The sequence below is a fragment of the Megascapheus bottae genome, chromosome 17 (genome assembly GCF_031878675.1).
Source record: "Megascapheus bottae isolate mThoBot1 chromosome 17, mThoBot2.hap1, whole genome shotgun sequence".
Classification (NCBI taxonomy): Eukaryota; Metazoa; Chordata; class Mammalia; order Rodentia; family Geomyidae; genus Megascapheus; species Megascapheus bottae.
This window is the reverse complement of record NC_143525.1, coordinates 48,771,552-48,790,645: the sequence shown is the minus strand read 5'-3', so window position 1 is coordinate 48,790,645 and position 19,094 is coordinate 48,771,552. Positions and strand designations below refer to the sequence as shown.

The window sequence follows — 19,094 nt, the reverse complement described above, 5'->3', positions numbered from 1 at the left end:
AGTTCAAGTCTCAAGACTGACACAAAAAAATAGAATGAAGCAAAGCACCTGGAGAAGTCACTCCAGTAACTTAGCTACTCACAAGGCTGAAATCTACAACATAATGGCTCCAGGGAGCTAGACACAAAAAAAAGTCTGTTAAGACTGCATCTTCAGATTAACCAGAGCAAAAAGCAGAGCTGACTACATGGCTCAAATGGTCATATGCCAGCCTAGCAAGTGGGGTGTCCTGCATTCAAACCCTAGTACTGCCAAAAAGTTGAAAGAGAAAGAGGAAAGGGGAGAGAAAAGGATGATGATGATGAGGGCAGTCACAGAGACACCAAGGCATGGCATACGTCTACAGCTCCGATACTGCCATCCCTTCCCAGCACCACCTCAAGTTCAAGGCCAGCCTGGGCTACAGGGCGAGAAGAGGGTTGGGGGAGGGGAGGAAGGTAGGGAGAGAGAAATGGGGAGGCAATGAAAAGGCCAGAAACGACCCCCTTGATGAACCTGAACAAGGTAAGAAAGCTCTGGGAGGACCTCACTGGTGCCGTCCCCAGAAGCCAGGGCTGCCACGGGGCTGGGAGGCTCCCTAATAGTGGGTACTCAGGGCACCCCCTGAGCCAGGGAGGCAGTCCAGGACACCCCCTGGGCTGGAGAGGCTAGTTCAGGGCATCCTCTGGACTGAAAGGAAGCCCTTCAGGGCCAGAACTGGGGAATCCCATTTCCCGCCCGGGGGCCATAAACTGGTTAACAAGCACCATTTCCCACCCCACGGCCTGACCTTTGGGCCCAGTTCTTCTGCTGTTCCTGGAACCAGCAGGAAGTGCGGAGGGAACAGCAGCCTGGGAAGGAGAGGAAGCCCTGCCACGGAGAGAGTGCTTTCTGGAGAGGGCTGAGGTGGAAAGCCTGCAGCCGGAGGGGTCACCGCCACAACCCTGCACCCCTCAAAAACTATCTGGCTTGGAGCCTCCTCTTCACACAGAGAGGCTATCTGCCGGACCTTCTCCAGCCACCCCACCTCCTGAAGCGGAAAGCAGTCTGGTACTCCCCCAGCCTCCCTGCCGAGGCTCCTCCAGAAGTGTCACAGGCCTGGGGTTCATGACAATGCCCCAACTCCCACCTTGGCTGGGGTGAGGGCAGGGTCTGCTCCCTCAACCCCATGGGTCTGGTGCCCTGCTGGTGGCCCATTCCCATAGACCTCTGCTGGATGTATCCTCAGAGACCCTTCCCCATCTGGACCCCTCCGCCAGCCCGCATCTCTTCTGCCCTGGGCTTTAACCAAACAATCTGTACAGTTCTCTCGCTAGTCTGCCATCTGCTTCCTGTGAGAAGGAAACCGAGGTGGGCAGGAAGCTGTGCCTTGAATGACACTCGGTAGATGTTTATGTTAATGTTCTTGCATATTAATCTATCTGGATAAAATGAGAGTTACTGGGATTCTCACAAATGAAGGCTACAAAAATGCCGTTCAGTTCTGAAGCAGGAGCTCTGGGGCCTTCTCTGAGGACGGCCCCTAGAAAAATCACAAGACCCTGTGAAAACAAGGAGACAGACAACATCATGGGCCTGTCTTCCTACACGGGTGGGTGCCAGCCACTTCTGCTGGCACGCGTCCCCTCCTCGCCCCAGGCATGGCCTAGGTGACCCATGAGGCTGAGAGCTGAATGCTGGCTTCATGAAATACACTGAAACACAGTGTGGAAGAAGTTCAGCCTCTCAGACCTCCAGCACTGGGTGGGTACACACAGAGGAAGGCTGCATCTCCACTGCCCTGCCTCTCTCTCTACAACCAGCCGGGAGGACGAAGGCCAGGGCCACCAACCAAGTCTGCTGGCAGCATCTAAGTCTGCTGGTAGTCAAATTCTACTCTGCTGCCAGAACTCTGTCCCACAAGTACTGAGCCAGAAGCAAGGCCAGGCAATAGGAATCTGGAAACCAGGAGTCACGGGAGTGGCCTGCAGCCCACTGGAACATGCATCCCGCAGCCCAGCCTGTTCCAAGACTCTTTGAAGCATGCAGACAGAGGCCTCCAGATTCAGAGCTGTCCTCCTGGCTGAGATGCAGAGAAAAACACTAGACCCACTTACAATGGCTCCACCTAGATCATGGAAGAGAGTAAGCAAGGCACAGTCTGTACAAACCATACTCTGGTTCTCTCTCAGGGAAGTTTTTGTCTTGCTTGTAATGATGGAGATGGAACCCAGGGCCTCTGTTTATAGGGCAAGCAATCTACCCCATCTCCCTCACCCGTCAAGTTTTTCTTCTGTTCTAGGTTTTGTTTGGGGCTGATCCTGGGGCTTGCTTAGACCCAGGGCCTGGGTATTTTCCCTTCATTTTTTCACTCAAGGCCACAACTTCACTTTCCAGCTTTTTGATAGTTAATTGGCGAGAAGAGACTCACAGACTTTTCTGTCTGGGCTGGCTTTGAACCACTGTCCTCAGATCTCAGCCTCCTGGGTGGCATGAGCCACAGGCATCCAGCTTCATTTTTCAAGTTCTGAATTTGGATCTCTTCCCAGGCTAGCAGAGTCCAGTCCAGTCCTCCGAGCCACAGTTCCCAGGCGGCACTCTACACAGATCTGTGGCTAGGCTGAGACCTGAGATGGTCAGGGGGTTGGATGAGACCCATCTTCAACAGACCCCTTCTTCAACCTACAGTGGGTTCATCAGGACATACCCATATTCCTACTGCAAGTCAGGAAGCATGGCTGTGGGAGCAGGAACAGAGTGAACCTTTACCATCTGTGAGCCATCCCCTCTTCACAGGGCTGCTCCACCCAGGGGCTTCAGCTGGGCACTGGTGCCCGCTTTAAGACACCAGGCTACTGCTGCCACTTTCTCCAGACAACAAACAGCCACTGACGATTCTACAGGAAAGGAGCTGAACTGGGTCCCTTCTGCTTCTGCCACAGGTAAAGGTGAACTGGAACAATCTAGATTCCATGTATGGTAACCTCTACACCAAATCACGCTCACATAGGAAGAGGCAGCCTTTGCAAAAGTCTAAAAACAAATCAAGCATATAAGCCACACTACAAACTAGGCTCGAGAGCACTCCTTCAAATGGTGGAAGGCACCTCGGGTTCTTGAAGCAGCCCAATTTATTAAAAATCCACTGTGCAAAATGATGTCTGCGAGGAAACCAGCAAAGAATGGGAGGTAATACCTCACTGCCCAGCGAATGGCACACAAGAGTGTGTCCATGCCTACCACACAATGACAGAACAGGTTGGGCTTGGTTTTGCTTTCTGAGACAAAGTCTAAGATGGTCTAGAACATTTGATTTTCCTGCTTCAGCATCCAAAGTGCTGAGATTACAGCTTGCACCCTGGCCCAACTGCCCAATAACATTTGATAGACAGTACTACAGAGTAGACTGCAGCTCGTTGAGTTTACTGCCAGCAGTTACACCTGTTTGGCAATGCTGTCTCCCCACCTTGCCTATGGGCCACCTCCATCTGAGGACAGGGAGGAAGCCACACCTTACAGAACTACCCTCCCAGGGCCACCCACAACTTCAACACATAATATTCCAAGATTTGCTGTCCAACATCCTGAGGAGACGGGATGCAATTGGGGTTTGGAGACTTGAAACCTATGTCCTGGCTCACTCTCCTCTGCCCAAGGGCTTCCGGAGCAGAGCATCCCAGATCAGCCAGGATCTGCCCTGCAGGAGGGTGGGTAAGGGCATCATAGTATTGGCTGTACCACCGCAGTGGGTTTCTCTAGGGCCCGGGTAGGCCCACAGCTTGCATCTTGCATGGGTCTTGCAGGAAATGGTCCATCTGATCAACTCTCCCAGCCCCAAATACTATGGGAGCTGCTGTTTCTCCCCCATACAGGCTGAGCCACAAGCAGCCCTAACTTAATACCCCACTGTGGATCACAGCCACTGAGCAGGGCAGCTCAATAGAGTGCCTCTGATTCCTGACTTTAGGCAAGAATCCCATTCCAGCAACCCACTCACTGCAACCCACCCCTGCCACCACTTTCCCTCTCCCACACACATTCAGAAGCATCCTGGGGCCCAGATGCCAGGTTCTCTGTGCTAACCCACTAGCCCAGGGCTGACAGGTGGCAGGCTCCACCCTTTCTCCCTGCCAAGCCTAGGAAGGTGGAAGGCCAAGGAGCAACAGAATGACACAGCCAGGAAAACGCCAGATGGAGTCTGCTTCTGCGGTAAGTGGAGAGTCACCACATCCTTATCAGCAGAGCTTCGGGGAAACAATGCACAACAGAATGAGAACTGCTGGGTGGGTCTGGGGCCTCCGGACCTGCAGGTGGGGCCCCAGGTCCACGTAAGACAAGGAGGAACACTGGCCAGCCACACAACTGTGTCCCTTGTTCAGGGTCTATGTTGCAGCGCTCATCCAAAGTGCAAAGCACCTCTCTGCTGCTTGGCTCTTCCCACTCTACCGGACCTAGGCCCTGCTGCCATTCCCACAAGTAACAAGGCCAGCCTGGAAATACTGTCCACACACCCCAGCCCAACCTACTGCGCCCAGACACCTGACCACACACCTGCTTCAGCCAGAGAGAGGCAGCTGCCCCACACCATCGTACCACCTGCCCAGGAGGCACAGAGTCACGTCGACTTTCCTGCCTGGGCTGCCTTTGAACCGCAATCCTCAGACCTCAGCGTCCTGAGCAGCGAGGATTACCAGGCATGAAGTCTCACTTGCTCTTTTTAGTTATTTTTAAGGTCTCACTCTTGCCCAGGAAAGTCTCGGTCCATGATCCGCTAACCATGCTTCCCACATACGTAGGATTATAGACAGACACGCATCTCAATGGCCAGTTTGGTCACTAACTCTTGGCCTGTGTTGGCCCCCAACCATGACCTTCTTATCTCTGTCCCCTAAGGAGCTGGGATTACAGGTACAAAATACCATGCCCACAGTTTTTTGTTTGTTTTTGTAATACCTCGTCATCTAGGTGGAATAGAGAATGCTTGTAATCACAATGTTCAGGAAGTTGAAGCAGGATAACGGCAAGCTCACGGCCACTCCAGGCCTGCCTTTCCCCCTAGTGCTAGACCTTAGTCTCAAGGCTGGCACTCTACCACTTGAACTACGCTTGAAAATAATCTCTTGGATCTGTCTGCCCTGACTGGTGTTAGAACCACACACCTAAGATCTCTTCCACCTGAATACGCTGCCGGCGTCTTTAAAAACAAGGACAGGGCCAGGCACCAGTGGCTCACACCTGTCATCCTAACTCCACAGGAGGCTGAGATCTGAGGACTGCAGTTCAAAGCCAGCCAAAGCAGAAAAATTCCTGTGAGACTCTTATCTCCACTTAACCACGCAAAAACTGAAGTGGTGCTGTGACTCAGCGTGGTAGAGTGAGCCAGCGGTGGCTCACACCTGTAATCCTAGCTACTCAGGAGGCTGAGATCTGAGGATCACGGTTCAAAGCCAGCCCAGGCACAAAAGGACCTGAGACTCTTCTCTCCAATGAACCTCTAGAAAAGGACAAGTAGGGCCGTGGCTCCAGGGGTAGGGTGGTAGCCTTGAGTGAGGAGCTCAGGGACAGCTTCCAGGCCAACTTCAAGCCCCATCATCCACCAAAAGAAAAAAAAGGAAGGGTAAAGTGCTAGATTTGAGCAAAAGAGCTCAAGGACAGCACCCAGCTCAGTTCAGGCTCCACAACCAATCCAACTAATAACACGTTGGGGCTGGTATGTAGCAATGCAGTTCCAGCACTTCCCTAGGACATGGACAGGCCAAGGGTCTTCTCCCTAGCACATAAAGTGCCAGGTTAAGTTCACACAAAAAGCCGGACATCCTGGATCTAGAGTGGCCTGGGTTTCACCACACTGAAAACATTTGTTTGGAGAAGGGATGGTGGGGGAGAGAGTTCCTCCTGAGAATTGAAGATGCCCTGAGTCCCAGCAGCACAGACGGGTGGTCCATGGTAGCAGGCACAGCAGGACTCAAGACTACCCAGGGAATCCCGAGGAGCCATTCTCAGATTTCACAGCTTCACACACCAGAGACTCTTGGCCTACTGAGATGCAGGGGCCGTGCCTGGCTCTGAGCATGGTTCCTATGCTCACACCTCACACGTCCAGAAATGAGCGTGCACAGCCAAGAGCACAAGGCAAGCCAGTCTCAAGCTTCAAGTGCCTGTCCCCCTTGTCTCAGAAAGGGTGTGTGTGAGAATGTGCCTCATCTTGGCCAGGGCGTGTAGCTTTACATTAGAAGATTCTGGGGAAGGGGGAGGGGGAGGGAAATGGGGACAAAACCATGAGAAAGGGTAGCAGTCTTTATGAAGTAATGCACATTCTATCTGGAGAATATAATGTAACCTTTCCATTAAATACAATAAAAAAAAATATATATATATATATTATTATTTTTTTTTTTTTTTTGCCAGTCCTGGGCTTGAGCTCAGGGCCTGAGCACTGTCCTTAGACTTTCTCAAGGCTAGAGCTCTACCACTTGAGCCTCAGCACCACTTCCGGCTTTTTTTTTTCTATGTATGTGGTACCGAGGAATCGAACCCGGGTCTTCATGCATGCTAGGCAAGCACTTTAACCACTAGGCCAAACTCCCGGCCCTTCTGGCTTTTTTTCTATGTATGTGGTACCAAAGAATTGAACCCGGGTCCTCATGCATGCTAGGCAAGCACTCTACCACTAGGCTAAACTCCAAGCCCTAAAAAATATATTTAAAAAAAAATAGAAGGCTCTGGACTCCATCCCCAGCATCACACCTGAAAAAAGTATATAGGACTTCTATTAAGGACTGAAAGTTAAACATATATGTTTATAAACATAATATAGACATAGATATAAATATATAACATATGCATGTGTGTACGTTTTATGTGTGTGTGCGTGTGTGTATATATATATATATAAAATGCCAAAGTAACTACAATTACATGTATGAGCCACCAGACTCTGGAAGAACATGTTTGTGTGACACAGAGAGACTGAAAGAGAGAGAGTGTCCTGGGGGCTTCAACTTATGATCCCTTAGCTTTTTCACTCGCGATTAGCACTCTTACCAATTGAGCCAACAGGTCCACCTCTGGCTTTTTGTGGTTAATCAGAGATAAGAGTCTCATGGGCTTTTCTGCCCAAGCTGGCCTCAAATAGCAATACTCACATCTCAGCCTCCTGAGTAGCTAGGATTAAGGCACATTTTTTTTAAAAAAAATTTAAACGTATTTTTTTTCTTTTCTCTCTGTCTTTCTCTCTCTCTCTCCTTTCTTTCCTTCCCCCCCTCTCTCTCTTTCATTCTTTCTTGTCCCAGGACATGAACTCAGGGCCTGAACATTGTCCTTGGGCTTTTTCAAGTCTAGAACTCTACCATCTGAACCACAGCCCCACTTCTGGCTTTTTCTATGTATGTGGTTCCAAGGAATCGAACCCAGGGCTTTGTGAATGCTAGGAAAGCACTCTACCACTAGGGCCAAACTCCCGGCCCCCAGAACCACATTTTTTAAGAAACCACCCAAACCATTTTAGTTCGTAAGTTTGTGGTGCATATGAGAGGGGGTGGGAGGGGGGGAGGGAGGGAGGGAGGGAGGAAAGGAGGTGCTTTACACAGATAAATTTGCTTAACGAAGAGCTCTCACTGCTGCCCACACATGTGGTCCTGGAACCATGTCCTAGCAAGAACCAAAGGGATCCATAGGTGTGAGAGGCAGGTGTGCTACAGTGCACAATTATGCACACACAGCCTGCACCCTGCGGGGAAGCCAGGAGTGAGGGCCCTGGTACTGCTGCCTTGCTGGGGCAGTCTTCTGGCCAGCTGCCTCATACCTTTGGCATGAAATGTCCAGCCCCTGCGCCAGTACTCCTGCAGCTGGACCCGCTCCTGCTGCCCTAGGCCGCACACCTCGCTGAAGAACTGCCGCTCAATGTGCACGTAGGCCGCTGGAATGGCTCCGGCTACGCCCTTGGCCCCAAAGAAGCCATTCACCTCTGGGGAGGCCAGCAGAATCTGATATTCAGCCCGTGTGCCCAGGACCAAGTCCATGTAGGCCTGGGTCAGATTGAAGTAGCCAGTGGTGAGGAAAATCCTAGAGCCTCGCTCGGCTTCCGTCAACAGGGTCTCAGTGACGATCTCATCGATCTGGATCTCAAAGGGCTTCATCTGGATCAACGGGTAAATCCAGGTATCGGGTGCTGGCCTCCGGTCACCAGCAGCTGCTGCCTCCTCCTGGGTCAACAGGGAGTCACCATGGAAGGTCTGGGCGTGCAGCATCTGCTGACGGGTCCGGGCTGAGTGGATCACATCCATGACCCGTTTATTAGCTGCCTTGCAGTAGGCCGCCCGGTCACCTAGAGGGAGATGGTAGAAGAGGGAGGGAGAGACTGGCAGGCTGAGTACACAGGCGTGTACTCAGGTGTGACAGGCACGTGCAAATGCTACAAGCACAAAGCCCTAAAGGCTGCTCCTAGGATACAGCTGCCAGACAAGTCCCTGCCCCCAGGACCTCCACAGGAAGAGGTGAGGAGCCTGTCCACACGTAACCCCAGTCACAGAACCTCACAGTCAAGGGGAACCTAGAGTGACAGATATCAGGATGGTGGTGACTTTGGGGAGGTGACACCGGAGAGGGACTGCGGGGAACAAAGGGTAATATCTGTTGTGAACAGACACTTGAGCAGTACCTGTGATTGGCACTCAGTAAACATGTTATCCTTGAAAAGAACGCTGTGGAAACAGCAACATGTATTAGGGCTGGACATGGCTGATGGCTTACACCTGTCATTCCAGCTACAAAGACATCATAGGTAGAAAGACTCTGGTTTTAGGCCAGCCTGGGCAAAAACGAAGACCCTATCTAAAAAAAACAAATGCAAAAGGGGTTGCAGACATGGCTCAAATGGTAAGAATGCTTGACTAACAAACACAAAGCCTTGAGTTCAAGTCCTAATACCACCAAGTAAATAGATGAATACATAAAACATAATTATATGCCATTATAAGTGAAGTATAGAATGAGGAGAGAAGGTATAGCAGAGAGAACAGTCTGCACAACCACAGACACCACTGATGACACATGGAGGTGTCTGGGGACAGACCTGGACTCGAGACGCAGCAACTTTCCTAGGGGGACAGGTCAGGGGGACAGGAAGCTATGCAGACACACTGGCAGGAAGGCTACAACTATTACTAGACAAGAAAAGGCAGAATGAACAAGTGACTGGAGAAGTCTAGGAACAGAAAATAGGAGAAACGAGAACAAAAGCAAAAATGAAGTAGGAAAAGGAAATAAGGCCAGATGTCAACAGAACAAAACAATACAAAATGGACTGTGTCTGACAGTCTAATACTATGTCTCTGGAAACTGGATGAGACAGCAAGCCTTTGGCAAGACTAGTGGAACAGGAAAGCCAGCCAGGGGAGGAAGCCACCTGACCACTCCACTCACTCACAAGGTCTGCACTGAGGAGTGGCCGTGAGGGACCCTCCTCAGGGACGCCAGCAGCTGCCTAGGGAGGAGCTGGCAGCCTCACTGGACCCGCAGCAAGGGTGGTATGGACAGGAAGGAGTGTGCAGTCTCAGCTCACACTGTACCTCAGCCTCCCCAGAGCACGGCCAGTCCTGAGTCATGGCTGACCTGTCACGGAGACCAGGGCTCCTAGGGCCGCAGAGTATTTTAGGCTTTGTGGACCAAAAGACAAAACTGAGGAGAATGTGTAGGTACTTATAAAACAGAGGAAATTTACTGATGAAATTCAGCCTTGCTCAGCAATTAGCCCTAGTAGTGGGCAGAGCTTCGACAGATCACAGCCTGGCTGGACGGTCATAGTCCCTAGCACAGGGCCAGGCTGTTACCTGGGGGCCAGCCCTGCTAAGATGGGAACCCTATCTCTTCCCAAGTTTTAACCCTTTCTTCCAGGTGTCCTCAAGCTGTGGATGCTGCTACAGCTCAGCAGTGTCCTGTAACGGCAGGGAGGCCACAACCAAGGAATCCAGGAATGCCCGTGTCCGGGGGTTTCTGTGCCTTCAGCAGCATGCCTGAGCTCTCCATCTCACAAACCTCAGTGGGACTCAAAGCCACAGCACTAGCCCCCTCCCCCCGCCCAAGAACAAATCCCTGCCCTTCCCCTACTCGAGATCCTTACCTTTGTAGGGATGCACCATCCCGTCAACCACCTGCACCGAGTCATCGCCCTGCAACTGCAGGGACACATCGCCCACAGCATCCACCAGCTCGGTGAAGAAGTCTGCGATCTCTGCGCAGTCCTGCAGGAACACGTACCGGTCCTGGCGGTTGGTGAAGTAGGAGTCACTCAGGTTTGCCCTGAGGGAGGAAAAGGCAGGTGAGGACTCAGGCCAGAGCACACAGACTCTTCTTTTATTATTTATTTATTTGAGGTGCTTGAACTCAGGGCTTGGGCTCTGCCAGTGAGCTTTTTTGCCAAAGGCTACCTACTCTACCAAGAGAGCCACAGCTCCACTTCTGGAATATTTTTTTTTAATGATTAACTAGAGATAAAAGAGTCTCATGAGGAAGTGTGCTGTGACAGCCTTGAGCTGAAGTGCTCAGGAAGAATACCCAGGCCCAGAGTTCAAGCCCCATGACCGGTCCCCCCTCCCCCCCTCAAAAAAAAGTCTCACGAACTTTCTTGCCCGGGATGGCAGTGAACTACCAACCTAAGATCTCAGCCTCTTTAGTAGCTTAGGCTATAGGCTTGGGCCACCAATCCCAAGCCCATGAGACTCATACCTCCAAACAACCACCTAAAAACCAAAACAGTGGAGCAGTGCCTCAAGTAGAGCACTTGAGGGAAAAAGTACCCAGGCCCTGAATTCAAGCCCTAGGACTGGCACCAAAAAAAAAAACAAACAAAGAATGGCACTAGACAACAGGAAACAGACTGCAGCCTTCTCCCCTCCTCTGCCCCTTCTGTCCGTGGCTCCATCCTGCAGCCAGCACACAGAGGAGCTCAGGAAAGGGCTGCCACCCCCAAAGCCCAGCAGCACGGAAAGGGCCACAGTGTCTAAACTGGTGCACAGGGATGGCCTGTCTTTCCTCCACATGCCCCTGCCCTGCTCCAGACAGGGCAGCACCCCAACAGACAGGGGACGGGACAACTCACCCACTCAAGATGACATTGTTGTCAAAGAGATACACCTTGATGTGCTGGAGGCCGATGGTCTCGTTGAAGCGCTCGGGGATAAGGAGCCGGAGGAGCCCACGGAGGTTTGGAGTGTGGAAGAGGGAGACGCGTACGTGCTCTGGAAACTTCTGCAGGAGGGGGAGCAGCATGGTGCGAGAGTTCTTCCTGCCTGGGGGTGAGGATGGAGGTGGAGAAGACAGGCAGTGATTCTCGCTGGGAAGGCGCCTACGCGCTGGAGAGGAGCCTCGCTTCACCTGTGCTGCCATCTAGATGCCAGCACACCCACTGGTGCCTCTTCAAGCCAGAGGTCCTCAGTGCAGCTTCATCCCTAGGCACCCACCCCATCCCAGAGCAGGACCAGAGCACTGAAGAGCAGACATCTGCTGCTCTGCCAACTGGGATCTGCCTTCTCCTAGAGGTACCACCCAGCCTCACTCCTGGCCAACCTGCAGTGGTGAAGAGAAGCTACTGTAACTCCTCAACCCTAGTTCCACAGGAAAAGACAAAGCTTGGGCCTGAATATGGGCCTCAGCCCCCAGAGACCACCACTCAGAACTGAGATAGAGCAAGCCCAGAGGAAGCAGGGCCAGGAGAGGGATCCTGCAGTCACCAAAGCCCCCCATCACCACCCACGCAGAGTACAGTCACAAGTAACTGGGCAGGCCACAAGGTCACACAGGAGTCACCCAACCACCTCATTCCTGGCATTGAGGGGGGGGGTCTCTCACTGGACTAGGGGTCACATTTGCTAACTCAGGCCTACAAGAAGTCCGATTTCGGGCCGGGAGTTTGGCCTAGTGGTTAAAGTGCTTGCCTAGCATGCATGAAGACCCGGGTTCGATTCCTCGGTACCACATATAGAAAAAAGCCGGAAGTGGTGCTGAGGCTCAAGTGGTAGAGCTCTAGCCTTGAGAAAGTCCAAGGACAGTGCTCAGGCCCTGAGCTCAAGCCCAGGACTGGCAAAAAAAAAAAAAAAAAGAAGTCCGATTTCACCTAACCCCGGGAAGTATGGGCCTCAGAAAGGCCAGAGGGACAGGGGCAGGAGCTGAGAAGAGGGAGACCCAGCCCACTTTGCTCAGCCTCTCAGGGAAGACCACAGGAAACCATGACTCTGGCTCCTGCTTAGGGCTCCCTAATTTCTTAGATATCATTCCACATGCCAGTGCCGTTTTCTGTGTCTGCTGCAGGCGCACACATACATGGGAACTTGGAAAGGCAGCAGAACATCAGAGGGAGCAATGCCTGGCTGGGATGGAGAGGATGCAGGACCTGAGAGAGGAGGAGCACGTGCCCAGCACCTACCTCGTGAGCCCCGGGTGAAGTCCAGGAGAATGGAGACCTTGAGGTCAGAAGGGAGGTTTGCTTGAAGAGAGCTTTCTAGAGTATTTTCCAGGCAATCCACCTGCCAGGAAAAGAACCCAAAGCAACAGAAGAGCAGAAAGACATTTGTACATCTACTCATTAGCCAATGCCCTCACGTTTGTCTAGGAATTCAGATATCATCAAGTGTTCAGAAGCCTTTACTATGACAGCTCTGCCTCATAGTCTTGGTGATTGTCACCGGAAGCAGTCCAGCCAGGGCCACTGGGGAAAGAAGGGAGCTTTCAGGGCAGAAGGCCGTGCCACTCTTGAAAACACCCCCCGAGACACACGTTTCTACACATAATCCTCAGAGAGGTTCAGGAAGCAGTGCCCTGCTCCTGGGCAGTACTGGTGAACACTTGCTGAACGAATCCACAATACAACCTGCCAACCGGCCCTTCACCATGAGCTGGGCATTACGCTCTCTCCCGCGAGAACCAACATGCGTCCCAAGCTTGCAGCTAATTGTATGAGCTGGAGACAGGGAAACAGCTTGCCCAGAGACACTGAAGCGGGGAGCCCTTGGGTTACCCCGCCATGCTCGCCATACTCCAGCCACTCCCTGTGTTATTCCCCAGCCTCCACCCATGAGTTGCTGAATAAGCATAAAGTAAGACAGAGCATTTACTGTAAGCAGAAGGCCTATCTCTCTCCTTCCTTTCCTCTGAGCAGAGCAATCCCAGACCGAGGACGAGGAATGGCCTCGATCGAACTCCCTTTAACCCCAGGGCTGCCTAGGCAGGACGAAGGCTAGAGACAGCACCCTAGACACACCCTGCCACACTCACTGAAAGGGACAAGTACACATGCCAACAAGGACAGGTAGAGTCCTGGCAAGAGATGCCGGCCTTGGCAACCGGTCATTTTTAGCTCACAGGTTAGGCAAGAGCAGGCAGCGGCTTATTTAGTCTGAGAGCCGCTGTCAGACTTGACTGGCAGACAGAGTAGCCCAGAGAGCGCTGTGCAGGGTAAGGAAGACACTGGCCAGCACCTGTTAGGCCTCCATGACCCCCCTCATGCACTGGCAGGCTCTACCTCAGGGGCAAGAGGCAACAGAAAGGGCAGAAGCACACCAGCTCCACGGCACTGTGCAGGTACAATGTCCTAGGTCTAGTCCACTCTTCGGCTAGGACCACCTCCTCATAAACCTTACCAGCTCCTGTTCCAAAGGACCTGTCCCCAGGTAGAGAGATGCCATCACAACCCTCCTCTTGGCTACTTTTATCTGCCCCTGAAAAAGATAATTTAAAGTTCACAGTCATCATTTTCATAGTAAACTAAGAAAATAGGATCTCAGACATTTGAAGCAAATTATACTCTAAGCTGAACTAACCTACGTGTTTACCGAAGTCTGAAATATCATAGTGAAATCCCTTGGTACAGTTAGTATGCATTAACATAATGATAGCAAAATGAAACAGCTTCTGCTGGGCAGCAAATATCAGCAGAGGATGAATATGGCCAAAGTACTTCACACTAAAGTATAAAGACAGAATGAGGAAATCTGCTGAAATTGTTTTAAGAAGGAGAGGAGAAACCAGGCACTGGTGGTTCACCCCTATAATTCTAGCTATTCTGGAGGATGGGATCTGAGGAACATGGATCAAAGCCAGCCCTGGCAGGAAAGCCCCTGAGAATTCTTTCTATCTCCAATTAACCAGCAAAAAGCCATCAGCAGCCTTGAGTAAAAAAGTTAATAAGGGAGACCATTCTAGCCCTCAGTATAAGTCCTAGTACTGGCACAAAAAATAAAGGGGAGGGCCGGGAGTTTGGCCTAGTGGTAGAGTGTTCACCTAGCATGCATGAAGACCCAGGTTCAATTCCTCAGTACCACATATATAGAAAAAAGCCAGAAGTGGTGCTGAGGCTCAAGTGGTAGAGCTCTAGCCTTGAGAAAGTCCAAGGACAGTGCTCAAGCCCTGAGCTCAAGCCCAGGACTGGCAATCAATCAATCAATCAATCAACAAATAAATAAATAAATAAATAAATGGGAAGGGCCAGGAGTTTGGCCTTGAGAAAGCCCAAGGACAATGCTCAGGCCCTGAGTTCCCAGGGCTGACAAAAAAAAAACAAAAAACGCATAATCTCTCAAATATATGTGTAGGTATATGCATGTGTGTGCATACTGTTTTAAATAAACTCAAAACATAATATAAGGTAACTTATCAAGTAAGAATCAATAATCCTAAGCTGGACATGGTGGCTCTTGCTAGTAATCCTAAATACTCAGGAGGCTGAGATCTGAGGATCTCAGGTCAAAGACAGCTCTGGCACTAAAGACCGTGAGACGCTTATCTCCAATTAACCATTAGAAAACCAGAAGTGGGGATGTGGCCTTGTGCTGAAGAGCTCAGGGACAGTTCTCAGGCCCAGAGTTCAAGCCCCGTGCCCTACAAACAAACAAAAACAAAATAAAACAAAACAAAAACAGAAATACAACTGTGTGTTAAGGAACAGAACATTAGTCTTGAGCATAGAAGGGACAGCACCCAGGCACTGAATTCAAGCTCTAGACACAGAGACAGAGAGAGACACAGAGAGAGAGAGAGAGAGACAGAGAGACAGACAGACAGACAGACAGACAGACAAAGAGACAGAGAGAGAGAGACAGAGAGAGAGACAGACAGAGAAAAACAGAGACAGAGACAGAAAGGGAGACAGGGAGAGATATACAGAGAGAGAGGGGGAAAAGGAAGGAAGGAGGGAAGGAGGGATACTGAAATGAACATCCATAACTACTGAACAGAATAGAAACCATGAGGCCAACTGTTTATACCCCAGCCCACGTGCATGTGTGTCTGACAGTGGCCTGAAGATGCAGAGCTGGAAGGGGGGGAGTACGGAGGCAGCGGGAGCCCTCCCACACCGCCGCACAGTTGGACTACTTATAACGAGCAGGTCCACACAGAGACATCAACAGAATACACCCCCATCAAAGGTAGCAGCCAAGGAAGATGACCCAGGAGCACTGTGTCCTGTCCAATGCTCTAGGCAGCCTCACTCCAGGGGAGGGAGCAAGGGCAAGAAGAGCACAAGGGAAGTGTGAGGGCGGATGGCATACGGCACCCTGAGGCCACCCTGCCTAGACTGACCACACAGGAATCTCCATGAGGCAGAGACATCAACACATCACTAGAAAGGCTTCGTTAGACACAAGGAAAAAAAACCAACATCCCCAGGATGGTATTTCCTTTGTTTTGTTAACTAGTAAAACAGATCCTCATAGAGGACAATGAAGAAAAGAGAAATCAGGCTGGAGTCAGTTCAACTCAGTAACCAGAGCACAGCTGAATGTTTACTGGAGTAGGTCAGGTGGCATAGGAAACCCTGGCCAGAAGGCAGGCCTGGGGACCAGGATGAAGCCAGGGCTCTCCTCTCAACCCACAGCTCTGTCCCAGGAAGAAAGGCCTGCCACTCCATGAGAAGTGAGCCAGAACTTGCCCACCATTCAGTCCAGAGAAGGCCTGAACCCACAGAGCATGCAGTGGGCAGACACACAGTGCAGCCCGGCCTCCTGGCCAGGAAATCATCGTTCAGAGTGTACACAGTTACCTTCATCCACACTCAGTGAAGACATTGAAGAAATTACCCATGGCAAAGCTGTTGCCTCAAATCAGGAAGAGAATCAAGAGGGAGCAAAGAACATCTCTCAGCATGGTTCCTTGTGTATGAGGACAGACAAGCAGTGTGGCCAGCTGTGGGAAAGGGGAGCAGGGCAATCAACCTGGAGGCACACACCCACAAGAAGAGTAACAGGCCAGCCAGAAACGAAGCGAACTGCTAAACTGAAGCAAAGGGAGAAAACACGGCAGGCTTCCAGTAGGACCACAGCTCATTTTCTGTAAGAGAAGATCCTCTACTTTAACCTCCACACAGCTAGCCTGTGTGCCTGGCCTCATTAGATCTCCATTCCAGCATCACTGTTAACATGAACTCAGAGAGGCTGTGCTGCTAAAGATCAATTTGTGCTGAATAACTTAATCCCAGTTAGCAGCCCAACCACAAACAACTAGACCAGGCACGTAGACTCGAGGAATGTGTAGAAAGCTGGACCCCTAAACTCTCAGGTTGACATCACTACTGGAGAGGGCATGCACATACAACAGACAGAGCCCAGAAAACCAGGACTATCAGACATAAGCTCAGAGCTTCCCAGTTACCTTGAAACACTCCTCCACTGAGGGCAAAGGCTGCAGCCCACCTGCCAGACCAAGACACCACGTGGCCTGGAGATGCTTCCAGAGATAGGGGCTGCTGCTCTCCCCAAACATCTTCAGCAAAGAGGTATGTGCTCCAGTAACCTCTCTCCTCATATTCCTCATCAACAGAGGGGAACAAGGAAGCTGCATGTCCAGGGGAATCTGGCCTGGAGCCCTTACCGCCTCCTGCTCTGACACTGACCACACAGAGAAGCTTCACTAGTGGCTCAAATCAACATGTGAAATTGAAAACAAATAGAACCCAAAGGCTAAACTAGACGGCCTCAGAAGTTTCTAAAACAAAGGGTGTTCACGGCTCATCCAACCTGGAAAGCCTCAACTCACCCCTTGGTTCTTTAGACATGGCTTACCTTCATGAGCTCGAAGAACTCTGCCGGGGAGGAAAGCACTTTGACATGAGAGCTGGAGACGCCAAACTCTGGGACCAAGTTTCTGATCCACTGGAACCTGTGCACACCCTCGGGACACAGGCAGCAGGGTGGAGAGATGATCTGGGGGACGGCCGGGGACAGCAGGGGAGCCAGTAACAGCCATGGAGACCTGGGTAAGAAACACACAGGTGGGTTACTCTCCCAATAGTCTGCAGGTCCTATCTAAGTTGCTGGGGGGTGGGCCAATCTATTTTGCTAGAACACTTTTGAAGTAAACCCAACATCTGCAGATATTTCCCTCTTCCTTCTAGTGTCGAGCAACTTCAAGTGCCAGTACCTAGGATAAACCCTGACATGTCAATTCTAAAAAATTCAGGGGCCAAGTTTAGAACAACCACAAGTAGACTCACATTAGCTACTGCCTGGTTAACGCCACTACCTCCTTAAAAAAAAATCCACGGGAGGAGAATGTGGCACACTTTGCCTAGCATGCACAAAGAAATGAGTTCAATTCCTCAGTACCACGTCAACAGAAAAAGCCAGAAGAGGTGCTGTGGCTCAAGTGGTAGAGCACTAGCCTTGAGAACGCTCAAGGACAGTGCCCAGGCCCTGAATTCAAGACCCGGAACTGGGGGGTGGGGGGGCGGGGGAGGGAAGAAGTCTTACCTACAGATACAGAGCCAGGGCAAGCCTGGTAGAATTCTGAGGATTACAACAGAGACTTGGAGTCAAGTAACTCATGAGATGAACAGAATCTGACCAAAGAAGGACCCCCAAAAGTATATTTTTCTTTTCAAACCTCAGATTTGGAGAGACGGCTGGAACAGTAAAAGGCAAAAGGGAGCTTCAGAGGTGCTAGTGATGATAAGAGCCCATGGCCACAAGACAGTCTCCTCAGGGACCATGCAGCACTGCACCCCAGGAAGGCTCCTCGAGGCCGAGCCTGGAGAAACTGTGGTGCTGGCTGTGGAACTCTCTGCTGTCCCATACACCCAGAATACCACACAAAACCCACCATAGGTGGAAGCCAGTCCTGCCACAGCAGCAGGAAAACCCTCTTCTCTGTGTGACCTCTAGAGAGACTCTGGGAGAGGATGCTCAGACATACTCAGGCCAAGTCTGAATGGCCACAAATTCCAGGAAGATGATTTCATTTGCTTGCTTCATGATAAAGCTCTGAATCTTCCCAGGGCTCATAAATGGCCTTGCACAGATGCCAGATGGCCCACAGCTGTGCTTCCCAGAAAGCCCACCAGGCTGTCACAGTCAACTCACTGCCAAGAAAACTTTAGTCAATGGTGGAAGACGCTGGCTCCCGGGAAGACGAGAACGGACATGGCCTCGGGCAATGTGGCGATGGGAAAGCAGCTGCAGCTCAGCAGTCCCTGGGCAGGTGATGGACACTCAGGGGTGTCAATCAACCGCAAACCAAATGTAAAGGGAAAGCTGCTCCAGGTTCCAAAACAATGAGCCGGTGCACCTACAGGGCTGGGGGGGAAGGGGAGAACCTCAAAACATGGCAAAGCGGCATAAGCCCTACCAATCTGAAGCCCTCAATGGGTCAGAAATGGAACATGGTCCATTTGCAGTGACAAGCCACATGAGATTTCCACTGATGGACCTGTCTCACTGCACTTCTTTGGAAGGTGAGACTTTAGACAGGTGGGAGAGACCCAGGCTCTGCATGCAGCCTAGACATGGCAGACATGCAAAGAGCCCCCAAGGGAGAGGATGAAGAAGCACTGGGGTACAAAACCACCCAGAAGAGGGTGAGCACCAACAGAAACTAAGTGAAGCCTTTCCAGGAGCACCCACTGTATACCATGGGGACAGAGCAAGAGCCAGGTAGCCTATCCCCACAATCATGAAGACCTCGGCAACTTACATGCCCTAAGCTGCTAATAACACAAGAGGAGATGCTCAAGCTAATTAACTGACACCTCATAGTGATATACTGTGCAAAGGGAGCTGGTGATGCCTGGAGATGCTAGTAAGGTTTGCTAGTAAGTCTTCGCCTAGTGGTATCATGCTTGCCTAGTATGCACAAAGCCCGGGGTTCAATTC

General features: G+C 51.2%; 1 protein-coding gene across 1 annotated transcript in view; it reads right to left on the bottom strand.

The window, feature by feature from the left end:
- Positions 1–19,094, bottom strand: part of Pgs1 (phosphatidylglycerophosphate synthase 1) — a 37,210-nt gene that overhangs the window by 8,956 nt on the left and 9,160 nt on the right. The window contains exons 2-7 of the mRNA XM_090351292.1: positions 17,010–17,199; positions 13,593–13,670; positions 12,380–12,479; positions 11,057–11,246; positions 10,079–10,257; positions 7,763–8,284 (exon numbers count right to left, since the gene is read on the bottom strand). Of these exons, the coding sequence (XP_090207418.1) occupies positions 7,763–8,284; positions 10,079–10,257; positions 11,057–11,246; positions 12,380–12,479; positions 13,593–13,670; positions 17,010–17,199 (1,259 nt within the window). The remainder of the gene's footprint in view (positions 1–7,762; positions 8,285–10,078; positions 10,258–11,056; positions 11,247–12,379; positions 12,480–13,592; positions 13,671–17,009; positions 17,200–19,094) is intronic.